The 23,887-nt window shown below is 61.5% G+C and overlaps 4 protein-coding genes across 8 annotated transcripts; 3 read left to right on the top strand and 1 right to left on the bottom strand.

The window, feature by feature from the left end:
- Positions 1-597: 597 nt before the first annotated feature.
- On the top strand, positions 598-9,452 carry CHTOP (chromatin target of PRMT1). 2 transcript variants are annotated; one of them, XM_082780815.1, is made up of 6 exons: positions 598-761; positions 1,932-2,013; positions 3,504-3,657; positions 6,600-6,783; positions 6,896-7,033; positions 8,245-9,452. In XM_082780815.1, exons 2-6 carry the CDS (start codon positions 1,949-1,951, stop codon positions 8,445-8,447), a joined length of 744 nt encoding a protein of 247 aa, XP_082636941.1. In that variant the 5' UTR covers positions 598-761; positions 1,932-1,948; the 3' UTR covers positions 8,448-9,452. The 2 variants fall into 2 exon arrangements, with proteins under 2 accessions (XP_082636941.1, XP_082636940.1); XM_082780814.1 differs by having other exon boundaries at positions 601-761; positions 6,597-6,783.
- Positions 9,453-10,119: 667 nt separating this feature from the next.
- On the top strand, positions 10,120-17,177 carry LOC309888694 (mothers against decapentaplegic homolog 4-like). 2 transcript variants are annotated; one of them, XM_082781173.1, is made up of 12 exons: positions 10,120-10,168; positions 12,354-12,602; positions 13,733-13,907; positions 14,013-14,033; positions 14,126-14,314; positions 14,425-14,565; positions 14,653-14,781; positions 14,866-14,919; positions 15,015-15,198; positions 15,983-16,151; positions 16,579-16,717; positions 16,826-17,177. In XM_082781173.1, the coding sequence occupies exons 2-12, from the start codon at positions 12,366-12,368 to the stop codon at positions 17,035-17,037; spliced, it is 1,650 nt and encodes a 549-aa protein (XP_082637299.1). In that variant the 5' UTR covers positions 10,120-10,168; positions 12,354-12,365; the 3' UTR covers positions 17,038-17,177. The 2 variants fall into 2 exon arrangements, with proteins under 2 accessions (XP_082637299.1, XP_082637298.1); XM_082781172.1 differs by lacking the exon at positions 10,120-10,168 and adding an exon at positions 10,748-11,830.
- Positions 17,178-17,563: 386 nt separating this feature from the next.
- Positions 17,564-19,044, top strand: SNAPIN (SNAP associated protein). Its single transcript, XM_082781177.1, has 4 exons — positions 17,564-17,809; positions 18,318-18,364; positions 18,468-18,586; positions 18,681-19,044. The coding sequence occupies exons 1-4, from the start codon at positions 17,697-17,699 to the stop codon at positions 18,783-18,785; spliced, it is 384 nt and encodes a 127-aa protein (XP_082637303.1). The 5' UTR covers positions 17,564-17,696; the 3' UTR covers positions 18,786-19,044.
- Positions 19,045-19,189: 145 nt separating this feature from the next.
- Positions 19,190-23,725, bottom strand: ILF2 (interleukin enhancer binding factor 2). 3 transcript variants are annotated; one of them, XM_082781175.1, is made up of 14 exons: positions 23,661-23,725; positions 23,077-23,116; positions 22,731-22,775; positions 21,607-21,711; positions 21,291-21,368; positions 21,000-21,102; positions 20,860-20,925; positions 20,634-20,750; positions 20,445-20,523; positions 20,235-20,322; positions 20,007-20,068; positions 19,806-19,920; positions 19,640-19,730; positions 19,190-19,453 (listed from the first exon to the last, which is right to left on the bottom strand). In XM_082781175.1, exons 1-14 carry the CDS (start codon positions 23,663-23,665, stop codon positions 19,293-19,295), a joined length of 1,155 nt encoding a protein of 384 aa, XP_082637301.1. In that variant the 5' UTR covers positions 23,666-23,725; the 3' UTR covers positions 19,190-19,292. The 3 variants fall into 3 exon arrangements, with proteins under 3 accessions (XP_082637301.1, XP_082637300.1, XP_082637302.1); XM_082781174.1 differs by lacking the exon at positions 23,661-23,725 and having other exon boundaries at positions 22,731-22,773; positions 23,057-23,116; XM_082781176.1 differs by lacking the exons at positions 23,077-23,116; positions 23,661-23,725 and adding an exon at positions 22,487-22,606 and having other exon boundaries at positions 22,731-22,772.
- Positions 23,726-23,887: the final 162 nt, after the last annotated feature.

Raw genomic sequence — 23,887 nt, 5'->3', positions numbered from 1 at the left:
GACTCGCTGCCCGCCGTCCGGGCGCCCGGTGGGGCCGGAGGAACCGGTTCGTTATCGCCTCGCCCAGCGGCCCCCGCCACCAGGCAGCGCCCGGCCCGGCGCAGGGCCGCCAGCGCCATCGTCCGCCGGCGTTGGGGCCAGACCCGGAGCTGCCCTGGGGGGGCACCCGGGAACCACCGGGGGCAAGCGGGACGCCCGCATCCCACCGGCGGCGGGGAGAACGGGGGCACCGGGAAGAGGACGGGGGCCTCAGGGGGAGGACGGGGGTTTCGGGGGGAAGGTGGATGCCCCACGGGGACGAGGACAGGGGCCTCATGGAGCCTTGGGGACGCCCCCGCCCCACCGGGGCCAGGCCCCGCCGCGCAGCACCCCCCCGCCCCCGGCCCCGCCGCCACCGCCCCTGTCCCCGGGCGACAGCGGCCGGGCAGCACGGACAGAGGTCCCGCCCACCCCGTGCCGGTTGACCAATAGCGGCGGAGGAAAGCGCTGCCCCGCCCAATGGCGGAGGGCGCTGTGCTGGCGGCACCCCGCGCCTGCGCTGTTGGGGCCGCCGCCATTTTGGCCGGCTCGTGGCTGGGCGGCGGGGAAAAGGGGGGGGGGCGGGCGCTGCGGTCGCGGCCGCCATTTTGTCGCTGAGGCGCTGGAGGGCGGCGGGAGCGGGCGGAGGGCGACGGAGCTAGCCCCGGTCCCGTGAACCGTGAGCAGCCGCCGCCGGCCGGGTATAGCCGGCTACAACCGGGACCTGGCGACCTCCTGCTTCGGTGAGAAGGCCGGGGGGGCGCTGAGGGGGCGGGCGGGGAGCCCGGAAAGGGGCCGGGGGGGGCCGCGCGGGGCCCTTGAGGGGCCGGGGAGCCCTCAGGGGGCCGGGGGGGCCTCTGAGGGAACCGGGACCTGCCACTGCCCAGGCTCGGGGCAGGGCTCCCGGGGGCGTTTGGGGCCAGGCCTCTCTTTCCCCCCTCCCCCCCCCCCCGGGCCCTTCGCGCTGTGGCGAGAGAATGGGGGAAAAAAAGATCTTAAAAATGCGTAGTGGTTAAAAACCAGCGGGGTTTTAGCTCCGCGACTCGGTGGTGGTTGGTAAAAGCCTGTCAGGAGGCCGCTGTGCCGGGTATTGTGAGGGGGAACGCTCGGCAGTTAGCGTTGAGCTTGATGGCGGTTATAAAAAATGAGGAGTCGTTTTTTTTTTTTTTTTCCCCGTCGTTTTTTTTCATACTCATCGCTGCGAAAACACCCAAGGCTTGAGCCGTGCTCGCAGGATCGATAACAGCTGGGTTTAAATCCTTTCGCTGCTTTTGTGCCCCTTGCGGCACGCTTTCATGCTAGGCAACCACATCATGCCTGCGGGTGAGCTGCCTGCTGAAGCGTTAGATAACAAAAATCCGAGGGGACTGCACATTTACAGTGTGTCCCTGGCCAGCCGAGCTGTGGCAATCATAACATAGCACGGGGAGATGGAGCCTTAATGTTTTTAAAGTGCATAGCACTTTTGTAGGGTAATCTTGGGATCTCATTGCGAAGTACCCGGCATTATCTGCTTAAAATAAATTGGGGTTTCCACCTGGCTTACACTAACAGCTTAGGAACTGTGGCAGTGTTGCTAGATGCAGTACTAAGCAAGGTGTTTAGGGGCTGCCTCGACTGCCAATGCGCTGTATTTTTGCAGCATTACGCCTACCAGAGGAAAAATTTTCACTGTCTCAAGTGAAGTCTATTTAGTAAGAATTAAGTTAACATAACAAAGTAATTTATTAAATGTGCTACATCATGGCAATGGCCTAGAGAACTTAATAAAATTGTGCTGATAAAATCGCAGTTATATGCCCGTTTCTTGATTCTATGTACCAAAGGAGCTGGAATGCAGATTTTTGAATGTTTAGCTGAATAAATGCAAGATCCCCGTGCTGTTGGTTACATCCAGCTCTCTTGTTTTGCAGATTCTGTTGATCTGAAGATGGCTGCACAGTCAGCACCGAAGGTTGTGCTAAAGAGCACCACCAAGATGTCTCTGAACGAGCGGTGAGGAAGCCAACAGCAGCTTCAGCTCATAAGAAATTTTTTTACTTAATTATCACTGTCCGGTGTCCAAAAACCAACGTGGTTTCTGCCCTCTTTTAACCTCAGTAAAACAAGCAGATGGCTATGCACCTCTGTCTTAAACTGCAACAAATGTGGTACGCAAGGTTAAAAGGGCAATTGTTTTGGAGCAGTTTATCCATAGCAGTTAATATTAAACTTCTCAACACGTAAATATGGCGGGATGTGTTATAACAACAGAGAAACCTCACACCCTCCCTTTTTCTTCCACATGTTTTTACATTTATATAGTTGACACTGCGGTATGGTAGCATGTTACCTGAGCTGCAGTAGGCTTGCTGCTTTGTCCGAGGCAGACACACGTGCATGTGGTCTGGCTGTAAGAGGCATGCAGCAGGCCATTAAACAAGCCCAAAGGCCCTTTAACAATGTTTTGGGCCTTGTAAGAGGCAAACGCTTTGCTTCATCTCCATCTCTCTTTTCTCGATACCGATTTCTTTATTTCTTCTGTTGAGCATTCTCCCGTTTTTTCCATGCCATTGTGCTTCTGCAGTTCTACAGGCAACTAACAGCGGTGCTGCAGTGACGTTTCACTTTCTTGCTAATCACTCGTTGGTTAACTATATTTATATCAGTGAACCAGGGAAAAATGGAGCCGTTTGTGTGCAGTTCCTGCTCTGGCAAGTGCTGCAGTGAGAGCCAGCCTGAGCCAACAGTTGGAGCTTGTTCCCGAGAAGGCATGTGGTGAGGTGCAGTGCAGAGGAGGCTTGCTGGCCTGTTTCATTTTGGTCAGTCCCTATTCCTTACCCGTGTTTTCTTTTCCAACTTGTGTAGCTCCCAGGACAGGGTAGACAGCTGATGGGTTGCTGCTAACGCTGCTTACCGTCTTGCTGTGTTCTGCTCTGATACAGCTCCTAAAGACAGAGGATTCTCCGTGCACCACAAACACTGCCAAGCAAACTGCTCTCATCAGCGAGAGCGCTCAGCTGGTGGCATTTCTTAGGCACCAGTTCTGTGGTGTGCCAGAGGCATCTCATTCTGTCCCCAAGGTGATGTCTTCTGTAAAGCTGTCCCGTGGTATTGAGGTTTTTTTTATAATTTTTCTGAGATCTTTGAGGGTTAATTTAGCTTTTGCAGTCAGATTTCACTTGGCTTTTCTGTTTGTGTGATGTCCTCTTCCATCTGTCATGGTCATCTCTGCTTATTGCTTGTTTTCATTCCTTCTTCCATTTCTAAAATCAGTAACCTAAAGCTTTATCACTTCTGAATTAATATCCAACATCACTTCTGAGTTTCCAATTCTTGCACACTTGTGGAAAACAAGGAATATGTAATCACATATGATGTGACCTAAGTACCACTCTTTACATAAGGTTCATGGGATCTGGAGATCCAATCTTGAGAACCATGAAATGCCAATAAATGTATGTAATAAAGCTTTATTTAAACACCCATTTTATTCGACCTTGAAGCTTTACTAACATGCTGAAGAACAAACAGCCGATGCCAGTGAATATTCGGGCTACCATGCAGCAGCAGCAGCAGCTAGCCAGTGCCAGAAACAGAAGACTGGCCCAGCAGATGGAGAATAGACCTTCTGTCCAGGCTGCTTTGAAGCTTAAACAGGTGAGAGAAGGGGGCGTGCTGTGGTGTGGCCAGGTGATGCCTGTCACCAGCTGATGGCTTTTCAGGATACGGTGGATTTTGAAAAATGTTCCTGAAAGTTAAAAACTAGAAACCTTGAAGGGGCTTGAAAAAATCCTGTTTCTCACTCCAGATAAGTAATACTTCGTAACTTACTGGTTAATATTACTGAGCTCATTGTTGTTGTGCTGGCTGTTCATATCTCCTCTCTATTTTTTCAGAGAAATGTTCTCATTCTGGGTTTCTGGATCTGCAGAGTTCTTCATCTCGCACTGTAGCTGCAGTTACAATTGCTGCAGATTGTTTCCAGCACTTACTGTCCAGTTGAGGCTGGTTGCTCCCATCCCCAACTCCACCCTCTCTTGGTGCACTCCCTTGATAGCAGCTGGCTGCGAGGACCAGATGAACAAACTGATGCTTGATTGCTTGCAAATGCTGGGCTGCAGGCCTGGATTTGAGGAATAGCGTTGCATTTTCCTCATGCAGACGGTCTTTCTCCCCATTTTAGTGATGAATGCTATAAATTGTGGGGCATATTTGTCAAAGTATCCTCTCCATACAGCAGCAGGTTTGAGCAAGCATGCTTGCTTTTGATTTCTCTGCTGCGGTCCACGTGCTTTCCTATAGCTGTGGGCTTAAAAAAAGGGGCAGTGGTGAAAAATAATGTAGAGAACAGGTGTTTGCCTGGTCTGCTCCTTATCAGGCCAAGGGGTTTTGCAACCCTTAAAGCTTGTATGTAAATGGGAAGGCTGAAAAGATCAGCTTAAAATGTGTGCATAGGGCATGGATTGGAACCTGTGGGGTTGTGCTGCACAGCTGTGCAGTGAGTTTAAATAGCAGCACTGCATGACTTGACTGCAGCAGAGCTTAAATATAATTCTCTGCGTTATCTTGCACGCCAGGAGAAAGCCCTGGAAAGTTGTTAGCTGAGCTGCTTCACTAAATAGCTGGAATACTTAAACCTGCCACACGTGCTCATGTTCAGGGCTTAATTCCTGATAAAGAGGAATGCAGCTGCTTTTTAAGATCTCTTGAGAGTTCTGTTTTAAAAACAGACTGCGGTGCCAGTTAGCCTCCCAGAGCTTATAAACAAAAGCTCTGGAAATGGTAGCCTGAAGAACTTTCTGCTTTAAAAAAAAAAAAAAAATCAAACCTTAAGAATTTCCTAAGTGGTAAGTGAAACTGGATTGAAAGCGTAAAGTTTCTGCTTGCTGAATTGAGGAGAACAGGAAAGAGCTGAGCCAAAAGCTTCGCCCATATGCCAGGAGTAGGTGTACTTCGCGTTCTTCTGGGACTGAGTGCTGCCAGGGAGGGCTGCAGAAGCGCGTTATAGGGAAATCTGGAAACCTGATTGATGTTGGATTGCTCTTTGAAGACTGTAAGTTGCTCTGGGAGTTGGTGTGGTGACAGGCTTTTTGCAGGCACTTCACTTGGTAGCACCAGGAGCTTTTCTGATGCATTTGGATGTGCTGAGGAGCATTGATTCCAGGGATGGCTCACCTGTGCTTCAGAAAAGTGCTCTCAACTCCTGCAGGGCACTGCGTGTGCTAGCCTTATGGGTTTGTCTTTGTACCCACTGCATCAGTCTTTATGTAAACCTCCCTTCTCTTGCTGAGTAACAGCGTTTATGTCGTGGCTCTAGGCATGCACTTAGTGAATAGCTGCAGCAGACCAAGGTGCTGCTGCGCTGAGGTAAGGCAGGAAGGTGAGCGCTCTCAGGCTCTGTCAGGGCAAAGTCCAGCAGTTATCTTAAACTCTCATGGTAATATAAATGAGTAATGGGATGCGAAACGTTCACCTGCTTTCTTGTGCCTTTCTGCCAGCTGGGCTGGGCAGAAGGGAGACAAACATCTCAGGCTGCTGCGGCTGTCAGAGCAGCGAATGAGTAAGCTCTGAGGCTGTAAAACTCAAACCTTAGCTACAGAGTAGGCTGCTTTCAGGAGAAGCCTTTCAGCTGCCCACAGGCTTGAGTCAAGTAGATCTATAAAGCTCATGAGAAGCGTAAGCTCTGGAAAGCTGTAGTACACCGCTGGGCTCTGTGCCTTACCTGCTGAGAGCTCTCGAGAAGCTCTAAAGGTCCCCACTGTTCCCCAGCCCATTGCAGGGTTCGATAGTTGCTGCAGAAGCTGTAGTCTGCTGTGTAGAGCCAGGACTGGTCCCAGTGCGTGTTAAAAACACCGGGGTGTAAAATTGGCAGTTCTGCTGCTGCTCCAGGATCTGTTGAGCTGTGCCTGCAGCCGGGCTGGTGCAGGCTTTGAGGACTGGAGCAGCTGTGGCTGTCCCGAGGGAAGCCAGCTCTGTGAGATGGACTCTGGTGCTTGGACCTGCAGGACTTCAGAGGGGGGAAAAAAACCAACTTCACCTTAAAATACAGATAAACAAAGATAACTTTTCCAGTTCCTGTGAGGGTCAGGTGCTTCAGTACAGTTTTAGTTTGGTGGCCAGGCCGGGGCTGTAGCAGCAGGCCCCTCGGAGCGGTGTGCTGGTGTGAGGTAGGCCAGGCTCCTTCCCCAGCAGGGGTGGTTGCTGCGTAGCTCAGAGGTTTTCACGGTCGGTAACCTTCCAGCAAGAAGGATTAGCGGGCTGCCGTGCGGATTAAGTGTCTGCTTTGATTCGGACTGAGCGGCGCTGCTAAAAATGGAGAAAAATACTTCCTCCTGAATCTGCAGACTTTCTTGTCTCTGTACAAACACTTGCTTCCAGGGAAGGTCTTTGTTCTCGGTTTGACCTTCATAAATTATCCCTCCTGAAGCAGATCTGATTGTCCTCTGTTTGAAGCTCGATTGTGTGCTGCAGAGAGCTGTTGACCCTCTATGTTTTTTAAAAAAAAAACCCCTTACTGATAAGCAATTGCCATGCTGTTTGTGTCGCAAGTCGGAGATTGCTGCATGACTTTGTTCCTTCAAAATCTTTCATTCCAGAAGAGCTTGAAGCAACGCCTCGGTAAAAGCAACATCCAGGCACGATTGGGCCGTCCGGCAGGACCCCTCGCTCGCGGAGCCATGGGAGGAAGAGGACTGGCCATGGGGCAGAGAGGTTTGCCACGAGGAGCCATGCGTGGCGGCCGGGGGGCGAGAGCTCTGCTGAGAGGGGGACTCCCGCTCAGGGGTGAGTACCGCGGCTGGTCCGGCAGCAGTGCTGCCTGTTGGACGGCTCGGCTCCGGTTCCTTTGCTCAGTCTCGAGCTAATTTGTCTGCCTGGAATCCCGTCGCTGTTGCAGGTCAGAGCATGCTTCGGGGCGGACGAGGAATGTCCCCCAGGATGGGCCTGAGGAGAGGCGGCCTGCGAGGTCGCGGTGGCCCTGGAAGAGGTGGGCTGGGCAGAGGCGCCATGGGCCGCGGTGGACTTGGTGGCAGAGGTCAGTGCGCAGAAACTGCGGGAGCAGCGTGCTGCTGCTGCACACACCTGGGTTCCCTTCCCCGTTTAAGGTTAGCTGATGTGGGTACGTGCAGCCCGAGAGCCACTCACGCCCAAATGGGTGCATAACACAGCGCTAGGTGAAGGCTTCCTTTCCTGAAACATCTTGCCAGGCCCTGTGCTTAACCCAGATCTTTGACTTTCAGTGGTGCTAGAGGGGATTTGGGTAGTGCTGTTCCCTCCTGCAGGTATCGCTGGCTCTGTGATGCTTTTGGTAGTAGTGCAGGTGGTGAGTAATCTCTGAACGTGCTGAGGAAGGCTACGCTGTGTTCTCGTGCTGCAAAAAGGAAATGATAAATGGCCTGTGTAAACCACAAGGCTGGATATTTTAATTGGGTAGGGGGCAAAAACTCAATAGAAGGCTCAAACTGGTGTATGAAGGAGCAGGTTCCTCGCTGACCCTTCACATGGGCAAAGCAAAATTAAATGCAAAGTCAGAAACCGAATCAAGTCTTGGGGAAATGAGCCTTCCCCTTGTCAACAACAATGAGAAGCACCAGAGTGAAGCAGGAGCACGGGGAAGTAAGGAGACAGCTGCTGATGGCAGGGTCAGTAATGTTTCTGACATGTTTGGTTAGAACATCTGCCGGACGTGCTCTCCTGTTACTTGGAGATGAGCAGTGTTTCTCAGAGCAGTCTTTGGGAGCCTGCATGTCTCCTGACAGCTTTGGCTTTCGCTTTATTTCTTTGCCTGACAAACTAGTGCTAGTACTGATCAGAGTGGTCTCCTGGGTGTCCTGCTTCGGAAATAGTCTGAAAACTCAGGATTTGAGGTACTTCAGTAGAAGTTCCCTTGTAATGTTTGCCGGAGTTGGCTCTTTGCTGAGAGCTTGAACCTGTCCCAAAAATCTGCAGGGGCTGCACTCGGCAGAGGAGAAAGTATGCGGAGTGGTGTAGGGGCTGGAATGCAAGCAGGGGAGCTGGCAGGCGGAGCTGAGGGCTCGGCAGATAGCTGCGGCTCAGATGTCTCCGGGCTGAAACCGAAGCAGCCTGGGGAGCGCAGCAGAGCCCGAGTCCTGCAGCTGGGGGCAGCAGCTCCGCCGAGGCTGCCTGGCTCCCCGGGGAGGTGCCGGAGCAGCTGGGCCGTGGCTCTGCCACGCCAGGCCCCGAGGCTGCGTCTGCTGCCTGTAACTGTTGTCTCGTCTCTGTAAGGTCGCGGCATGGCGGGCCGGGGAAGAGGGGGCTTCGGAGGCCGCGGCAGAGGCAGAGGACGAGGAAGAGGATCGGCACGCCCGGCGCTGACCAAGGAGCAGCTGGACAACCAGTTAGATGCTTACATGTCGAAAACGAAAGGACACCTCGACGCCGAGCTGGATGCCTACATGGCTCAGACAGACCCCGAAACAAACGACTGAGGGTCGTTGCGAGAGACTGTCGGTGAAGTTAGTGTGTTATGTCAATGCCCATAAGCTAAAAATGGAAACCCTGATTCATGCTGGAAGGACCCACAAGAATAGGGAGCGGCCCTGTTCTACCAAGAAATCAGCCTTTAGCGCGTTTCTTTAACATTTTGATACTCTGTGTTGTATGGAACCTTTCCGGATTGTTTTTTGTATCTTTTGTTTTTTTTTTTTCCCCTCCCCTAACTACTCCAAAGGTGACTCTGACAGACGTGCTGCCGTTAGCCCCTGACATCAGCCGGCCGCGGTTCCTTGCAGCCCCCCCCGCGGAGGGGAGCTGCTCCTTGGTGCTGGGACCGCACGGCTCTGTGCCTCCGAGGCACCGCGGTTGCATTTTGGGACCGGTGCTGTCCCCAAGTGCGACCGAGGGGCCGAGCTCACGCCCCCAGCTCCCTTCAGTCCATCCGAAGCAAAGGCTCCCGGCAGGGTGAACAGTTGAGCCAGGTTTAGGTGTAGCGCTCCTTGTAGACTTGCCAATCTTGCTGTTTTGCACCCAAAATTCCTCTCTTGTTGATAGCTAGCGTTCTGTTAATGAGTAGTGCGGAGGACTTCCCGAGCTGAAGGCTTTTTGGGGTTTGTTTTAGATAAAAGTTTGGATTTCTTTTTGTGTTGTGTACGAGCAGATGGCACCAGTGGTTTCTGTACCTGCAGGAAATTTTATTTAAAGGGATGGGAAGCAGGACCATGGCCTTACATCAGTGACAGCAGGTCGGGGCAGAACTGGCTTTTCAAAACCCGGGGTCCAAGGTTTATTTACTCGCCGGTGCTGTTAGGGCTCAGTGTAACCGAACCCGAGCCCTCAGAGCAGCCCCCACACGTTTGGGAACGGAGAAGGGGCCCGCTCCTCCCCCTGCCCTCCAGTTTGAAGTCCGGCCGTTTTGTGACCTGTTCCGTTTCGCTGGAATCCCGTATTTCTGGTTTGTTGTAACAAAAGGAGAAATAATTACAAAAGCAAAGTGGGCTCCGGCTGCTTTCTTTCCCTTTCCTCGGCGTGCTCTGGGGGTCACCGTGGCCTTTCTGCTACTGATTTGGGGCGCATCCGCGCTGTCCCCTTGCGCCCTATGCATTAGGGTGCTGGGGGCAGGGCTGGACCCCAAAACCTGCGCTCTGCAGGGTGGGGGTGCGTTCCCCAGGCGTGCAGCTCCTCGTGAGGGGGTGCTGGGGGTGTGGGTGTGCTTTCAGCCCCCTGCACACATCGCTGCTCCTCGCTGGGGGTGAAGTTCCCTCGGTGGGTGCCTGGGGAGCACCCCGCTGCCTTCCCCGTGCAGCTGGGGGGCTGCTGGGGGAGCTCCAGTGCCTGGAGCAGCGCGGGGGGAGCCCCTGTTTTCCCCCCTCACCTCCCCTGGTCCTCCTGGGTCAGGGCGAGGGGCCGGAATGGGGCCGGGGGCTCCGGGTCCCTTGTGGCCGGGTCCCCCCCAGGTCCCCCCGGGGGGCTCCGCGCCGGAGCCGCGCCCGGAGCCGGGTCCGGAGCCTGGGGCAAGAGCCCCGCCCGCAATGTAAGCCTTGCCCCCATTGGCCGGCGGGGCGGCGGCCGGTTGTCACGCCGCCTGCCATTGGCCGCGGCGCGGCGGCGCCTCCGGCGGCCCCTTTTGTTGCCGGAGCGCCCAAGTTGGCGGCGGCGGCGGCGGGGATGCGGCGGGAGCCGGGCCCCGGCTGAACGGAGCCGGGCGGCGGAGGTGAGTGGCTCTGACCCCCCCCCGGCACTGCCCAGCCCCACCAAGCCTCCCCCCGCTGCCCCCCGTCCTCGCCCGGCTCGACCCGGCCCCGCTCCCCGTCGCCCACCGCCCGGTGGAGCCCCCCCTCTGCTCCGTTCCCCGCTTTTCTCCCTCCCCGGTTTGGGTTTGTGCAGGGGGGGCTCCGGTGCCACCGGGGACGGAGCCGAGCCCCCGCTCCGGGACGTCCCGGGGGTTGCAATGAGGCGCCGGGAGCCCAGCGCATCCCCTCGGCACCCTCCTGGCTGGGAGCTGCAGCCCCCCCTCTGCACCCCCCCTCCAGGGACCCCAGCACCGGGCTGGCAGCGGGACCCCCCCCGGGCACCGCCGGTGCCTTTTCCGTGCCCCGGGGATTACCGGGGAGCGAAGTTGGCGGCCCCGGGGTTAGGCAGGGGGGGCGCGGGGTCCACTCCGCCGGGCTGGGGGCGGTGGTGGCCGGGGCGATGCGGAGTGGGGGAGGCACAGAGCCCGGCCCGAGCCCCCCTTCCGCTGCTGGAGGAGCAGCGAGGGTCGGTGAAAAGCCCCCCTCCGGCTGGGACAAAAGGCTGGCGCAGAAATGTCACCTCCAGCCCAAGCGGGGGGACCAGGCACCGGGAGGTGACCCCAACGAGCAGCCGCACCGGGACCCCCGTGGGGCCTCGTCGGGACCCCCCGGCTCTGGGCGGCCCCGTCCCGTGGCACCGGCAGGGCCGGTGGTGCTCTTGGTGAGCCAGCAGCACCCCTCTGCTTCAGTTTGCCCCAAACTGGGCTGACTTTTGGAGGGGACTGGGCACGGCAGCGCTGGTTCTCCTCGAGCCGTCCTCCCAGAGCCACCGGCATCACCGGAGCTGCTGGGAGCCGCAACCGACACCGGGAAGGCTCCTGCCGGGGTGGCCCCGCACAGCCCCATCTTTCAGGGACTCCCTGCTGCCCTCTTTCACCTCCTTTACCCTCAAAATTTAAGCCTCGCTCCAGAGGCAAAGCGTGCCAGGCCGGTGGGGTCCCCGGGGACAAGCTGGCTGGCAGCGAGCACCACGAGCACCGGCACCGGGGAGCTCCGGGCATCACCGCAACGCGTGCCGAGGCACCCACGGAGCAAACCCCACAGCCCGCAGGGGAACCCGGGGCCATGCTCCAACAGCGGGGGCCCCTCCGGCGTCCCCCAGTCCCGCTCCCGACGGCATCTGGCTGGCCTCAAAGCGGGGGAGCCCGGCCAGCAGCATCGCCCCGGCGAGGGGGGGGGCCGTGGCCATGCGCCCGCGCCGGGGGCCGAGCCAGCAGCGCGCTGGCAGGACAAGCGGCCTCCCGGCCCGCAGATAAGCGGCGCGGAGCAGGGGAGAAGGGTTTGTTGTGTCTGCCGCCGGCCCAAGGATTTTCCCAGGCCCGGGAGCGCTCGCACCCGCCGTGACTCAGAGCCCCGGCTGGAGAAGGCAGGCGGGGAGGGGGGTGGAAGGATGCTCGGGGGCCCCGGCACACGCGTGTGCGCGCGGCTCTCGGCGTGCGCACGGAGGAGGCAGAGGGAGAAGCCCAACGCAGCAGCCAGCGAGGGGTTAAGGAGCGGCGCCAGCAGCTCGGGCTCTGTTTAGTCTGGGCTCCGCGCTGGAGACGGGGCCGGGGCAGCGCCGAGCACGCCTGCGGCACCCCGAGGTGAGCACTCGCACGGCCGCACGCTGCGCACACGCGGGCAGCCTCCCTGCCGCACGCCGTCGGGGTGGCGCGGCTGCTGGCCGCACGGCGCCGCCGTCCCCGCGGACCCCCGGGCCGGGCGCGTGGCCACCCGCGGGCTCTGCCGCCGCCGGGGACACCCCGAGCGCCCCAGGCATCGCCGTTCCCCCCGTGGCCTCTTCCCACCCCGGATAGGGACCGTGGAAGCCAGGCATCCAAGCTGGTCCCCCCCCGATTCGAGGTGACACATGGCCCTGTGCCACCTCCTCGCCCGCCACGTGCCCGTTCCAGGTGCCACCGCGTCCCCGGTGCCGCAGGGGGGCCGAATCCCCCCTCTTCTCGCCACCTCCAGCCCCCCTGCGGGCACTGGCGCGGTGCTTCCACGATGCTGAGCGGCCGAGGCGGTGGCCCCGTGCCGCGGTGGGCGCGCAGGCGAGGGCAGGGGGGCCGGCGGGGCCCCTGCCGCGGGGTGACGGGCAGGGCCGTGCCGTGCCGTGCCTTGCAGGGGAGCGGCGCCATGTCCCTCGGCGCGCCCACCAGCAGCGACGCCTGCCTGAGCATCGTGCACAGCCTGATGTGCCACCGGCAGGGCGGGGAGAACGAGACCTTCGCCAAGCGGGCCATCGAGAGCCTGGTGAAGAAGCTGAAGGAGAAGAAGGACGAGCTCGACTCGCTCATCGCCGCCATCACCACCAACGGCGCCCACCCCAGCAAGTGCGTCACCATCCAGCGCACCTTGGACGGGCGGCTCCAGGTAACCCCCACCCCGGGCACCCCACGGCCTCCCCAAAGGGTCTGGGTGATCCCAAGACCCTCCAAACATCCCCGAGCTGGGGGTCCTGGGGGTCCTAGGGGGCACCTGATGCTCCATAACCCCCCCCAAACCCCACAGCACTCCCCAGGCTTTGGGGACCTGGGGTCCCGGTGCCCCGTGAGCCCCCAGCACGTGAGGTGTCCCCAGTCTGGAGGGCCTGGGGTATCCTGGTGCCCTGCAGACCCCACAGCAATCCCCAGCTTTTGGCCTTTGCTGTCCCTGCGCAAGCAATCACTGAGCTGGGGGGTCCTGGGTTTTGGGGTACCCCAGAGCCCCCCAAGACCCCACAACCCACCCCAAGCTTTGGCTACCTGGGTGCCAATCCCCTGAGACCCCAGCGCCCTCCCCAAGCTGGAAGGCGGGGACAAGGTGGGAGGGGGGGGCAGGCATGGGGGCAGGGGGAGACCCACCTGAGGGGCCCCCCCGAGCAGAGGGGTGCGCAGGGGGGTCCCCACAATCCCCACCCCACAGCTCCCTGCCTGGCACCGCATTGATTTCAGCATCCGTGCTGAACCACACGTGTCTGCGGGGGGGGGGGGGGGGACAGGGGGCGGGCAGAGCAGCCCCCCCCCAGCAGGGCAGAGCCTCCCTGCAGCATCACAGGGGGCTGCTTTGCCCCCCACCCGCTGTCCCGTCCCCCCCCCACCACCCCTTTTCTCCGGCATCCCCGTCCCCCGGCGGCGCTGCCCCCCTTGCGGGGATGAGTCACTGTCTGGCAGCCTGCAGCAGGGGGGGGGCGCGGGGGGGTTGTTATGTCTGGAGCGAGCGCGGCTCCGGGGAGGCGCAGGGGGAGCCCCCAGCCGCTGCGGGGTCCCAGCCTGGCGCCAGCGCTGAGCTGCGGGGATTTATTTGGGGTCGGGGTCGGGGGGCTGGGTGATGGATGGATGCTGGGGGTGGGGGGGGGTCCAACCCTGTGCGTCCCCCCCCCCCCCTTCCCCATGTTGGGGGTGCCATCGGTGGGGCTGGCTGCGCGTGGTGGGGTGCAGCGTCCCCCTGGGCACCCACCCTGTCCCCTTCCTCACCGCGTGTCCCCCTCCTCACCCCGTGTGTGTCGTCCCCCCCCCCCAAAGGTGGCGGGCAGGAAGGGGTTCCCCCACGTCATCTACGCCCGGCTGTGGCGCTGGCCGGACCTGCACAAGAACGAGCTGAAGCACGCCAAGTTCTGCCGCTTCGCCTTCGACCTCAAGTACGACAGCGTCTGCGTCAACCCCTACCACTACGAGCGCGTGGTGGCCCCGGCCATCGGTGAGCCCCGACACCCCCACAACCAACCCCCCCCTCACATTTCTCCCACCCACCCCCCCCCATAACGCCCCCCCCACACCCCCCTCCTCGTCTCTCCCCCACCAGGTCTGAGCATCCCCAGCGCAGGTGAGACCCCGGCCCCATTGCGACCCGGCCCCGGCGGCCCCCTCCGCCCCCCCCCCAGCCCCCCAATGGTCTCCGGTGTCCCCCCCGCCCAGCGCCCCCCGCCCGCCTGGTGAAGGAGGAGTTTGTCCATGCCTGTGTGCAGATGGAGGTGCCGCACGGGGCCAAGCGGGCGCCGCGCCCCCCCGCCGAGCCCTACCGCCCGCCGCTGCCCCCCCCGCCGCTCCCCGAATCCCCCCGCGCCCCCGGGAGCCTCTACCCCGCGCTGCCCATGTCGCCCCCAGGTAAGACCCACGTTACCCCCCCCCCTCAAAATCAGCCCCATTCTTGGGGAAGGGTTTGGGGGCACCACGCCGAGCCCCCCCCCATCCTCAACCCCGTCCCCAACCCGCAGTGGCCCCCGGCGGCCCCCTGCTCCCCCTGCCCCCCAACGAGGGGCTGCTGCGGATCGCCTGCCCCACGCCGCCCCCCGCCACGCCAGCGCAGCCCCCCCCGCAGAACGGATACCCCGCGCCCCCCAAGCCGCCCTACCACGGTGAGTACCGGGGCTGCCCCGTCCCCCAGCTTTATGGGGGGGGTCCTACACGCTGACCCCCTTTTGCCACCCTCTCTCCCACCCCAGGTTCTCCAGCGAGCTGGAGCAGCGGCAGCACGGCCATCTACGCCCCCAGCCTGGGGGGGCTGCAGCCCCCTCCCCAGCCCGGCAGCCGGAGCCACCCGCAGCCCCCCCTGCACCACCCCAACCACTACTGTAGGTCTGGGGGAGGGGGTTAATGGGGTTGGGGGGGTGCACAGCATCACAGCACTCACCCCATTTTGTGCCCCCCCACCCCAGGGCCCCCACACCATAGCTCCGCGCCCTACCAGCAGCCGGTGTCCACGCACCCCGGTAAGCACCCGGCGGGCGCCCAGCACCCCAGTGCTCATTTCGGGTGCCCTGACCCCCCCCCCCAAAAAAAAAAAACACATTTCCCCCCCCCCCAGGGCCAGAGTTCTGGTGCTCCATCGCCTACTTCGAGATGGACGTGCAGGTGGGGGAGATCTTCAAGGTGCCGTCCAACTGCCCCGTGGTCATCGTGGACGGCTACGTGGACCCCTCGGGGGGCGACCGCTTCTGCCTGGGGCAGCTCTCCAACGTGCACCGCACCGACGCCAGCGAGAGGGCCCGGTGGGGCGGGGGGCGAGGGGGGGGCTACAGGGGTAGGGGGGGAGGCAGGGGGTAAGGGGTGGGATGGGGGGAATGGGGGGGTAGGGGGGGGTGTGGGTGTGAAGGGGGTGGGGGGGATGGGGGGCGTGGGGGGGTGTGGGGGGGTGGATGGGGGGGGATACAGGGGGAATTGGGGGAGGCGTGGGTACGATGGGGGATTTAGGGGGGGTATGGGAGGTGAATGGGGGAGGTAATGTTAATTAGGGGTAATATGGGGGCAGAAAGGGGGGATAAATGGAGGAGATAGTATTAATTAGGGGTAATATGGGAGCAGAAGGGGGGGTAAATGGAGGAGGTAATGTTAATTAGGGGTAATATAGGGGGTTAAAGGGAAGAGGCAGTATTAATTATGGGTAGTATGGGGGCAGAAAATGGGGGGTGAATGGAGGAGGTAATGTTAATTAGGGGTAGTATAGGGGCAGAAGGGGGGGTAAATGGAGGAGGTGCAGGTCCAGCAGGGGGTGTACGTGGCCAAAACGTGATGCGTGGGGCAGAAATGGGATTAAGGGGGCAGCTTGGGACTGGGGGGGGTAAAGGGGGGTGCATGGGGTGGATGAGGGGTGCGTGGGGCAGGAGGGAGATACCGGGGGCAAAATGGGGGACACGAGGGCAGAGAAGGGGGGCAGAGGGGGCAAATGGGGGGGTAGGGGGCAGGTGGGGGGGAAATGAAGAGGGTGGAGGGGTGCGGGGACAGGAGGGGGGAACACGGGGGGGACACGGGGGGCTGACAGCCTGTCTGGGGCAGGCTGCACATCGGGAAGGGCGTGCAGCTGGAGTGCCGCGGCGAGGGGGACGTGTGGATGCGGTGCCTGAGCGACCACGCCGTCTTCGTGCAGAGCTACTACCTGGACCGGGAGGCCGGCAGGGCCCCCGGGGACGCCGTGCACAAGATCTACCCCGGTGCCTACATCAAGGTGGGGGACGGGGGAGAGGGGCTTTGGGGGTTTGGGGGAGGGGGGACCCCCCGTGCCCACGTTAAAGGGGGTCCCAAGGAAAGGGTCCCTTATTCTGGGGGGGAAAAGAGGGGCTCTGGGGACTGAGGGACCCCTTGCTCGTGTTAAAGGGTGTCCCAAGGAAAGGGTCCCCAGTGCCAAGGGGCAATGGGAGGACCCCAGGCAGGGCAGGACCCCAAGGCCACGTTGAGGTGGGTGCCAAGCAAAGGGGGACCCCCGTGCTGGGGGGGGGGAACCATAAAAAACAGGGGATGGAGGGACCCCACGGCCACGTGAAAGGGCACCCCCGGCACAGGGTCCCTGGTGCCAGGAGGGGACGGAGGGGCTGTGGGGAAGGATGGACCCCATACCCACGCTGAGGGGCCCCATCATCCTCATCCCCCCCCAGGTATTCGACCTGCGCCAGTGCCACCGGCAGATGCAGCAGCAGGCAGCCACGGCCCAGGCCGCCGCCGCCGCTCAAGCGGCCGCCGTGGCCGGCACCATCCCGGGGCCCGGCTCAGTCGGGGGCATCGCGCCCGCAGTGGGTGAGTGAACCCAGGGGGGTGCGGGACAGCGTTTGGGGTGGTGGGGGCATGGCGAACGTCCCCCAGCCCTCAGATCCCGCATCCCACGGCCGTCTCCCTCCCGGGCAGGGCTGTCGGCGGCGGCGGGGATCGGCGTGGACGACCTGCGGCGGCTCTGCATCCTGCGGCTCAGCTTCGTCAAGGGCTGGGGGCCCGACTACCCGCGGCAGAGCATCAAGCACACGCCGTGCTGGATCGAGGTGCACCTGCACCGCGCGCTGCAGCTGCTGGACGAGGTCCTGCACACCATGCCCGCCGCCGAGCCGGGCCCCCTGCGCTAGCACGCAACGCCGCCCTCCCGTTCCCCCCCGCGCTTAATTTAATTTTTTGTAAGGAAGAGACCTCCCAAAAAAAAAGAAAAAAAAAAAAAAGTTAAAAGAAAAAATGAGGAAAAAAAAAGGAAGATAAAAAAAAAGAAGGGGAAAAAAAAAAGGGTATAAAGAGGGGAAAAAAGGAAAGAAAAAAATGAAAAAGGGGAAAAAAGGAAAGAAAGAAAAGGAAAAAAGGAAAATAATGAAGGGGAAAAAAAGAAAGGAAAAAAGAAAGAGAAAAGGAGAAAAAAAAAAAGGAAGATAAAAAAAGAAAGAAGGGGAAAAAAGGTAAAAAAAGAAGGGGAAAAAAGGAAAGAAAAAAAAAAAGGAAAAAATGAAAAAAAACGAAGGGGGAAAAAAAAAAAGAAAGAAAAAAAGGAAAAAAGAAAGATAAAAAAAGGAGGAAAAAAAAAGACGAAACGACCCCAAAACGCGCTGCTCCTCCCTGGGCTGTGGCCGCAGGCTCGGCGCAGGGCGGCGCCCCCCGAACTACATTTCCCAGCGGCCCCCGCGGCGCGGGCCGGAAGTGGCCGCGGGAGCGCGGCGCGGACTCCATTTCCCGGCGCCCCCCGCGCGCGGCGGCCCCGCCGCCATTTCCCGTGGGTCCGCGCGGCGGCGGCGGCGCCAAGATGGCGGCGGCGGGGGGCGGTGGCCCGGCGGCGCGGGAGCTGTTCGCGGAGGGGCTGCTGCAGTTCCTGCGGCCCGCAGTGAGGCAGCTCGACGGGCACGTGCACGCCGTCAGGTCCGGGAGAGGGAACGGGGCACCGGGAACGGGAACGGGGTGGGTGGGGGGAACGGGGACGGGGCTGTGGGGCCTGGACGGGCGAGGGGGGCTGGGAACGGGGTCGGGAACGGGACCGGGCATGGGACCGAGACCGGGACCGGGACCGAGATCGTGGGGCCGGGATGGGCGAAGGGAGCCGGGAACGGGGCCGGGGGGCCAAAAACGGGACCAGGATCAGGGCTGAGGGTCGAGAACGGGACCGGGAATGGGCTCCCGGGACCGGAGCCGAGGACCGGGACCGGGGCAGTTTCGGGCCATGAGGGGCTTCGGGGGTGGTGGGGGCTGAGGGTGGGGACGTACCGGGGGAGAACCGGGGCTGGGGACAGGGCTGGGGGCTTTCGGGGTGGGGCCTGGCGGGCCGCAGGGCGTCGGTAACGGGGGGAGCAGCACGGGAGGGGTAACGGGAGGCGGGGGGGGGTCCGGGCCGGGTTCCCGGTCCTTGCCCCCAGCTCCGTGTCCTCCCCAGGGAGAGCCAGGTGGAGCTGCGGGAGCACATCGACAGCCTGGCCACGGGTGAGGAGGCACCGGGGGGGCCCCGTTGGGACCGGGAGGTTGGGGGGAGGGGAGGGTCTGGGGGGGGTTCCCCCCGCCCTGAGCCCCGCGCGGGTTCCCGCAGAGCTGTGCCGCATCAACGAGGACCAGAAAGTGGCGCTCGACCTCGACCCCTACGTGAAGAAGCTGCTGAACGCCCGGCGCAGGGTGGTGCTGGTCAACAACATCCTGCAGAACGCCCAGGTGGGCGCGGGGAGGGGGCTGCGGCGTTTTTTTGGGGGGGTCCCAACCCCTCCCCCGGTGCTGACGGCTTCTGCTACCCCCTTTCCTCGAGCAGGAGCGGCTGCGGAGGCTGAACCACAGCGTGGCCAAGGAGACGGTGCGGAGGAAAGCCCTGCTGGAGGCCGCCGGTGGCTACCCCCAGGGCCTGCCCGGCAAGTGAGGCTCCCCCCGCGGCACCAGGCCGGATCCGTGGCGGCTGCGCCCCCCCCCGGGGTGCTGGGACTGAGCCGGAGCAGCACCGACAGCACCGGGCACGGCCCCGCCGCGAGCGGGTGCAGGAATCCGTGGCTGCAGCACGGGGGGGGGGACACAAGGAGCCCCCCCGGTGGGGCTGCAGGGGGTGCTCAGCGAGCTGGGGGCTGCGGCTGCTGCACTTCCAGGGGTGGAGGCAGGGAAATAAAGGGCGGTTGGTGCTCGGTGGGGCAGTGTGGGTCTGTAACGCCGCTTGGGTCAGGGCCTCGCATGGGGCTCGGCCCCCCCCAGGCAGCACCCGGTGGGGTCAGGGCCCCCCCAGCCCCTTTGGTGAGCCCCTGCTGTAGCGCGCGTCGCTGCAGGGACACGGGACACACTCAAAACGGGGAGGTTTTAATGCGAACCTATAAAACACAAACACAAGGGGGGGCACAGCGGCTGGCTGCGCTCACTCAGGATGCGCTGGGTCCTTCAGTCACTCCTGAGTCTCCATGCTCTCCTCTTCCTCGCCTGCCGCGGGTTCCTCCTGGTTCTCCTCTTCCTCTTCTCCTTCCTTCTTCTCCGGAGGCTTCTCGTAGGCCTTCTCGGAAGGCGTCACTATCACTCCATCCCAGGTGGACATTTCGGAAGCCAAATCTGCGACGAGCAGCACTGAGCAGGCAGCTCACGGCCCCCCAGGGCTGTCAGGGAGCCCCCCAGCATCAGCCTGCAGCCCAGCAGCCCCCCCCCAGCTGCAGCTTTGCCTCCTGGGCGTTATTAAGCAGTTTTTCAGCACGCAGAACCGGGCCCATTCCCCCAAAAAAACTTTTCAAGCCTACTCACAGCTGGCGTCGCCCTCCTGGCCCAGGATCTTCCTGTAGCCTCCGTGAGAGAGGATGCGGACGAGCGTCTGCGCCGTGTAGCACACCATGTCCTGTGCAGGGCTGGGGTCAGCACAGGGCTGATTTCAGCCCCCACCGCGGTCCCCACAGCACTCCAAGCGCCTCACCTGCTGCTCCAGGGTCATGACGGTGTGCACGCGGAAATTACCACTCTCACAGGGATCCGTGATCCCCACCGAGCCTGGCAGGAAGAGCCCCGCCGCCAGGATCTGGAGGCAGCGCCTGCAGGACAAAGCCCCGGATGGTTTTTAGGCGCCAGGATTTGATCTAGGGGCACAGGAGGTCGTGCAGGCGAAGCGCAGACTGACCTGTAGGCGATGTTGAGGGCCAGGGGCTGCCTGGTGGGGTTGTTCATCACGGCGTAATGCCCCTGGGGAGGGAGGGGAAGCGTTAGGATGAGCCGGGCTCCCTGCACAGGAAGGGTGGGCGGCCCAAATCCTGCTGGAGCTGCTGGGAGCTGCTCTGAGTCTGAGCTCTGCAGCTGTGTGGGGACAGCAGCTGCAGCACAGCTCTGGCTTCTGCCTTCATGCACTCACCAGCAAATCCAGGATCCAGGGAGTGAGGGGCTCGAAGCCAGGGAAGCGAATCCTCAGGTCTTTCAGCAGCCGGATTAACACCTTCACCCTGGACGAGATGCAAGGAGCAGAGCTCGTAACGCATCACGTGTGATCCTGCCACGGGAGCAGGAGCTCTCCCTGCTCCCTGGGAGGAGAATTCCAACCCGGCTGACTCGAGGCCAAACTCACGTGGACTGCGAAGCGTTCTCCTCAAACCAGCGAGCGTGTCTGATGGCAGCCAGGGCGCTCTGCAGCACCTTGATGTCCACTGAAAGAAGCAACAAAAACGCCCGTTTTTTTCACCCAAAAGGCGAGCGGGTGCTAGGGGAGCCCCCGGGGAGGGCTGGCACGCAAGGGCAGAGCCAGCAGAGCCCTTACGGTGCAGCTCGGGGTCCAGCTTGCGCAGGTTGGGCGGCACCGTGGTGATGAGGATCTTCACCGTGGCGTCGGCCGAGCTGATCTCGAAGCCGGTCTCGTTGGTCAGCATGGTCAGGACTTGGGGGGATGAAATTCAACTCCCTCAGGGGGGCTGCAAGGATTTAGGGACCCCCGGCAACGCCTCAGCCCCGGCACGGGCAGGGTCAGAGCCCCGCGTTGCCCCTACCTTCGCTGGGGTCCTGCGCCCTCAGGCTCTCCACCACTTTGTTTCCCAAGGCCGCCACGGCTTCCACTGGGGAGCAGGAGAGGTTCTTAGAGCAGGGCCGGGCCCTGCCCTCCCCCCGCAGCCCCGGGAGGGATACTCACGCGTGGGTAGGATTTTCAGGATCACCACCAGGTCGGCCACGTTGTGCCCCGTCGTCATGGTCCCCTTCTTGTAGGAGCCGACCTGGCGAACCTCCTCGATTTGCTGTCGAAATAAAGGCAGAATTAGCAAAACCAACGCACGCGCTGCATTTCGGGGACAAAGCACGGACCTTTGAGTGGCTGAAAAATTCAGGGTGATCCACCTGGGGCGAGGTTTGGCAGCTGGGATGCCAGCATCCCCCTAAAACACCTCCCCAAGTAGCGTTTCCCAAGGGAACCCCTTGGACTCACCACCTCGAAAGTTCCCGGCGCTACGATGAGGTTGTCAATCACGTTGTTGATTTTGGTCACCAGGGAAAGGATGGAAGCCTGGAAAGGAATGAGAGACGGGTGCTGGAATCGAGCAGTTCCCGGGATGGTCTCGAGGAGCGCAGCACAAATGCAAAATAACAACTAAATGCTTATTTGGAAATCATTGTCCAAAAAATCTCTTGGACATTTCTACTGCAGTGCTTCAAAGAAACGATTACTTTTTAGGCTACCAGCTACGTTCTCTGCACGAGTCTCTCTCTGCACCCCAGCTAGCACACAAGGTGATTTTCAGCACCTGTTCAGCCGCCGTCGGTGCCAGGTCCTGGTTTCTCTTCAGCAAGGCCTCGCTGAAGGCGCTCTCATCGGCGGCGGGCTTAACCCGCGGGAAAGCCATCTCGCACTGAAACGGGAGCAGACATCAGACCACAGACATCACAAACAGCCTGCAGCTCAACCCGCTAACGAGCACAGACACCAACAACTTTTTATTTCTGCTGTCTGGGTTTTGTTTCCTTTGTGACTGCCAATCTCACCTCTCAGCTCAGCTTTTAGTTGGGCTGTTCTGCTGTCAGAAAGGTGACCGGAGCTGCCCGCCCTGCCCACGCCCCGTGGCCCTGCTCTGCAGATCCTCAGGACCTGCACAGGAGCCACCAGAACGCCCCACCTGGGCAGGTCCCGCACTGCGTGGCGCTTCTCAGCCAAAGAATGAAGCAGCACAAGGCAGAGTGGAACTAATTTAAGAACAGCTCCATCACCAAGGGCTTTTATTAGCTCCGTGCCTGCCCCTTAAGAATAAGGAATAAGAATCTGCTTTGTTTGCAGACAGCCAGAGCGTTTCGGTTGCTGTGACAGCATTCACAGCCCCAGGGCCCGGTAACCAAGAAGGAGTGAATTTGTTTTCCCTGAGTCACGTGTCCACGAGGACAGATGCTGGGCAGAAGGAATGGATTTCCTCCTGCAGAAGGCGGGAGAGGCGCGTTCCTGCTGCTCCCTGCGAGGAGCAGCAGCGCAGGGCAGCCTGGAGGACATCTGCCAGGTGAGTGACAGCTGTCAGAGTAACGCACGATGCTGGTGCTACAGGGATTTGGCAGAAGCTGGGGCTTGGGAAGGTGGGGAGCCTCAATCAGCAGGGAAAAATCTCAATCAAGGTGTTTTTGTGATTGCGATTACTCAACTGCATCCCAGTCATCCCGTGTGACACAAGTACTCCACACAATCCAAACCAACACAGAAAGTATCTCAGCTTAGTTACTGAGCCAACGGCATTTGCAGTGAACTCCTCTACTCCGGGTAAGCTAAAAGAAGTCAAACCATCACACGAAGTCAGCACACGCAACGTTTTTAAACCGGCATCTTTAAACAAGGAAAAGCCCCGCGGCCGTTGCCTGCAAACAGCTCCGGAGGGCTCGGTTTACTCACGACATAGAAATCAAAGGGGATGTGCGGCACAAAGGGCCGGAACCTAAAGGGGGGAGAGAAAAAAGCACTTTATTCTCCGCAGCAGCGCGCGTCTCCCACCCACCCCAGAGAGGTTCAGCCCCGAGCAGGAAAGGCCCTACGTGGACACGGGGAATCTCAACGCGCCCCCACCCCCCCCAGCTGCGCCTCGCTGCTACCCTGCGCTACACTGCCAGCCCCCGGCCCTGCCCTGCGCCCCAGCAGCACGCCACACAGGGCGGCTGCAGCCCCCACCCCCTAGGCCTGCGCTGCTGGAACCCCCTGGCTAAAGCAGAAGCCAGACTCGCCCACTGCCAGGGCCTCCCCTGGAACCAAAGCGTCCGCCACGGCCTCGGCCTCGGTCGCCCCTGCGGGAGAAAAAGGAGAAAAGAGGCGTCAGGGAGCGGCCCCAAAGCCCCTGGGCACAGTCCCTCGAGCCCCAAAGCCCCCCGAGCCCCAAAGCCCCCCGAGCCCAGCCCCCAAGCCCCCTGACCTGGACACCCAGGCCCTAAAGACCCCTCTCAGCCTGGCCCCCGAGCCCCCCAAAGACCCAACCCAGACCCCAAAGCCCCCAAATACCCGGCCCAGCCCCCGAGCCCCTCAGGCCCGGCCCCCTCAAGCTCCCGCAGGCCTCAAAGGCCCCTGGGCCGGTCCCCCCCGACCCCCAGAGCTCCCCCAGCCCAGCCCCCGAGCCCCAAAGCCCCCTGGGCCTGGCCCCAAAGCTCCCTGGGCCCCCCCGACCCAGCCCCGGGGCCCCAAAGCCCCCCCCAGGCCTCAAAGCCCCCCGCTCCACCCCCCCGGCCTGCCCAACCCGGCCCCAAACCCCCCCCAGCCCCTCCCCAAGCCCCCCCAGCGCCCCCCAACCCCCCCGCCCGTCCCCGTCCCGGAGCCCCCCGGGCGGTCCCCGCGCACCTCATGGCTCCTCCGCGCACCACAACCAGCGCCCGCCGCCACCCCGCAGCAAGCCGCCCGCCCGTTGGCTGCCGCCCCCGCCGCCGGAGCTCCGCCGCACGCCGTTGGCTCAAGGGAACGTCGATCTAAGCGGAAGCGGCCAATCGCAAAGCGATTTCAAGGAAAGGGGGCGGGAGTGTGGGGGAGCCGCGCTGCGCATGCGCCGGCCCCGTAGCGGCCGCTGGAGG

This window comes from Aythya marila (assembly GCF_965140915.1).
Source record: "Aythya marila genome assembly, chromosome: 29".
NCBI lineage: Eukaryota > Metazoa > Chordata > Aves > Anseriformes > Anatidae > Aythya > Aythya marila.
This window is presented reverse-complemented; position numbering and strand designations above follow the sequence as displayed.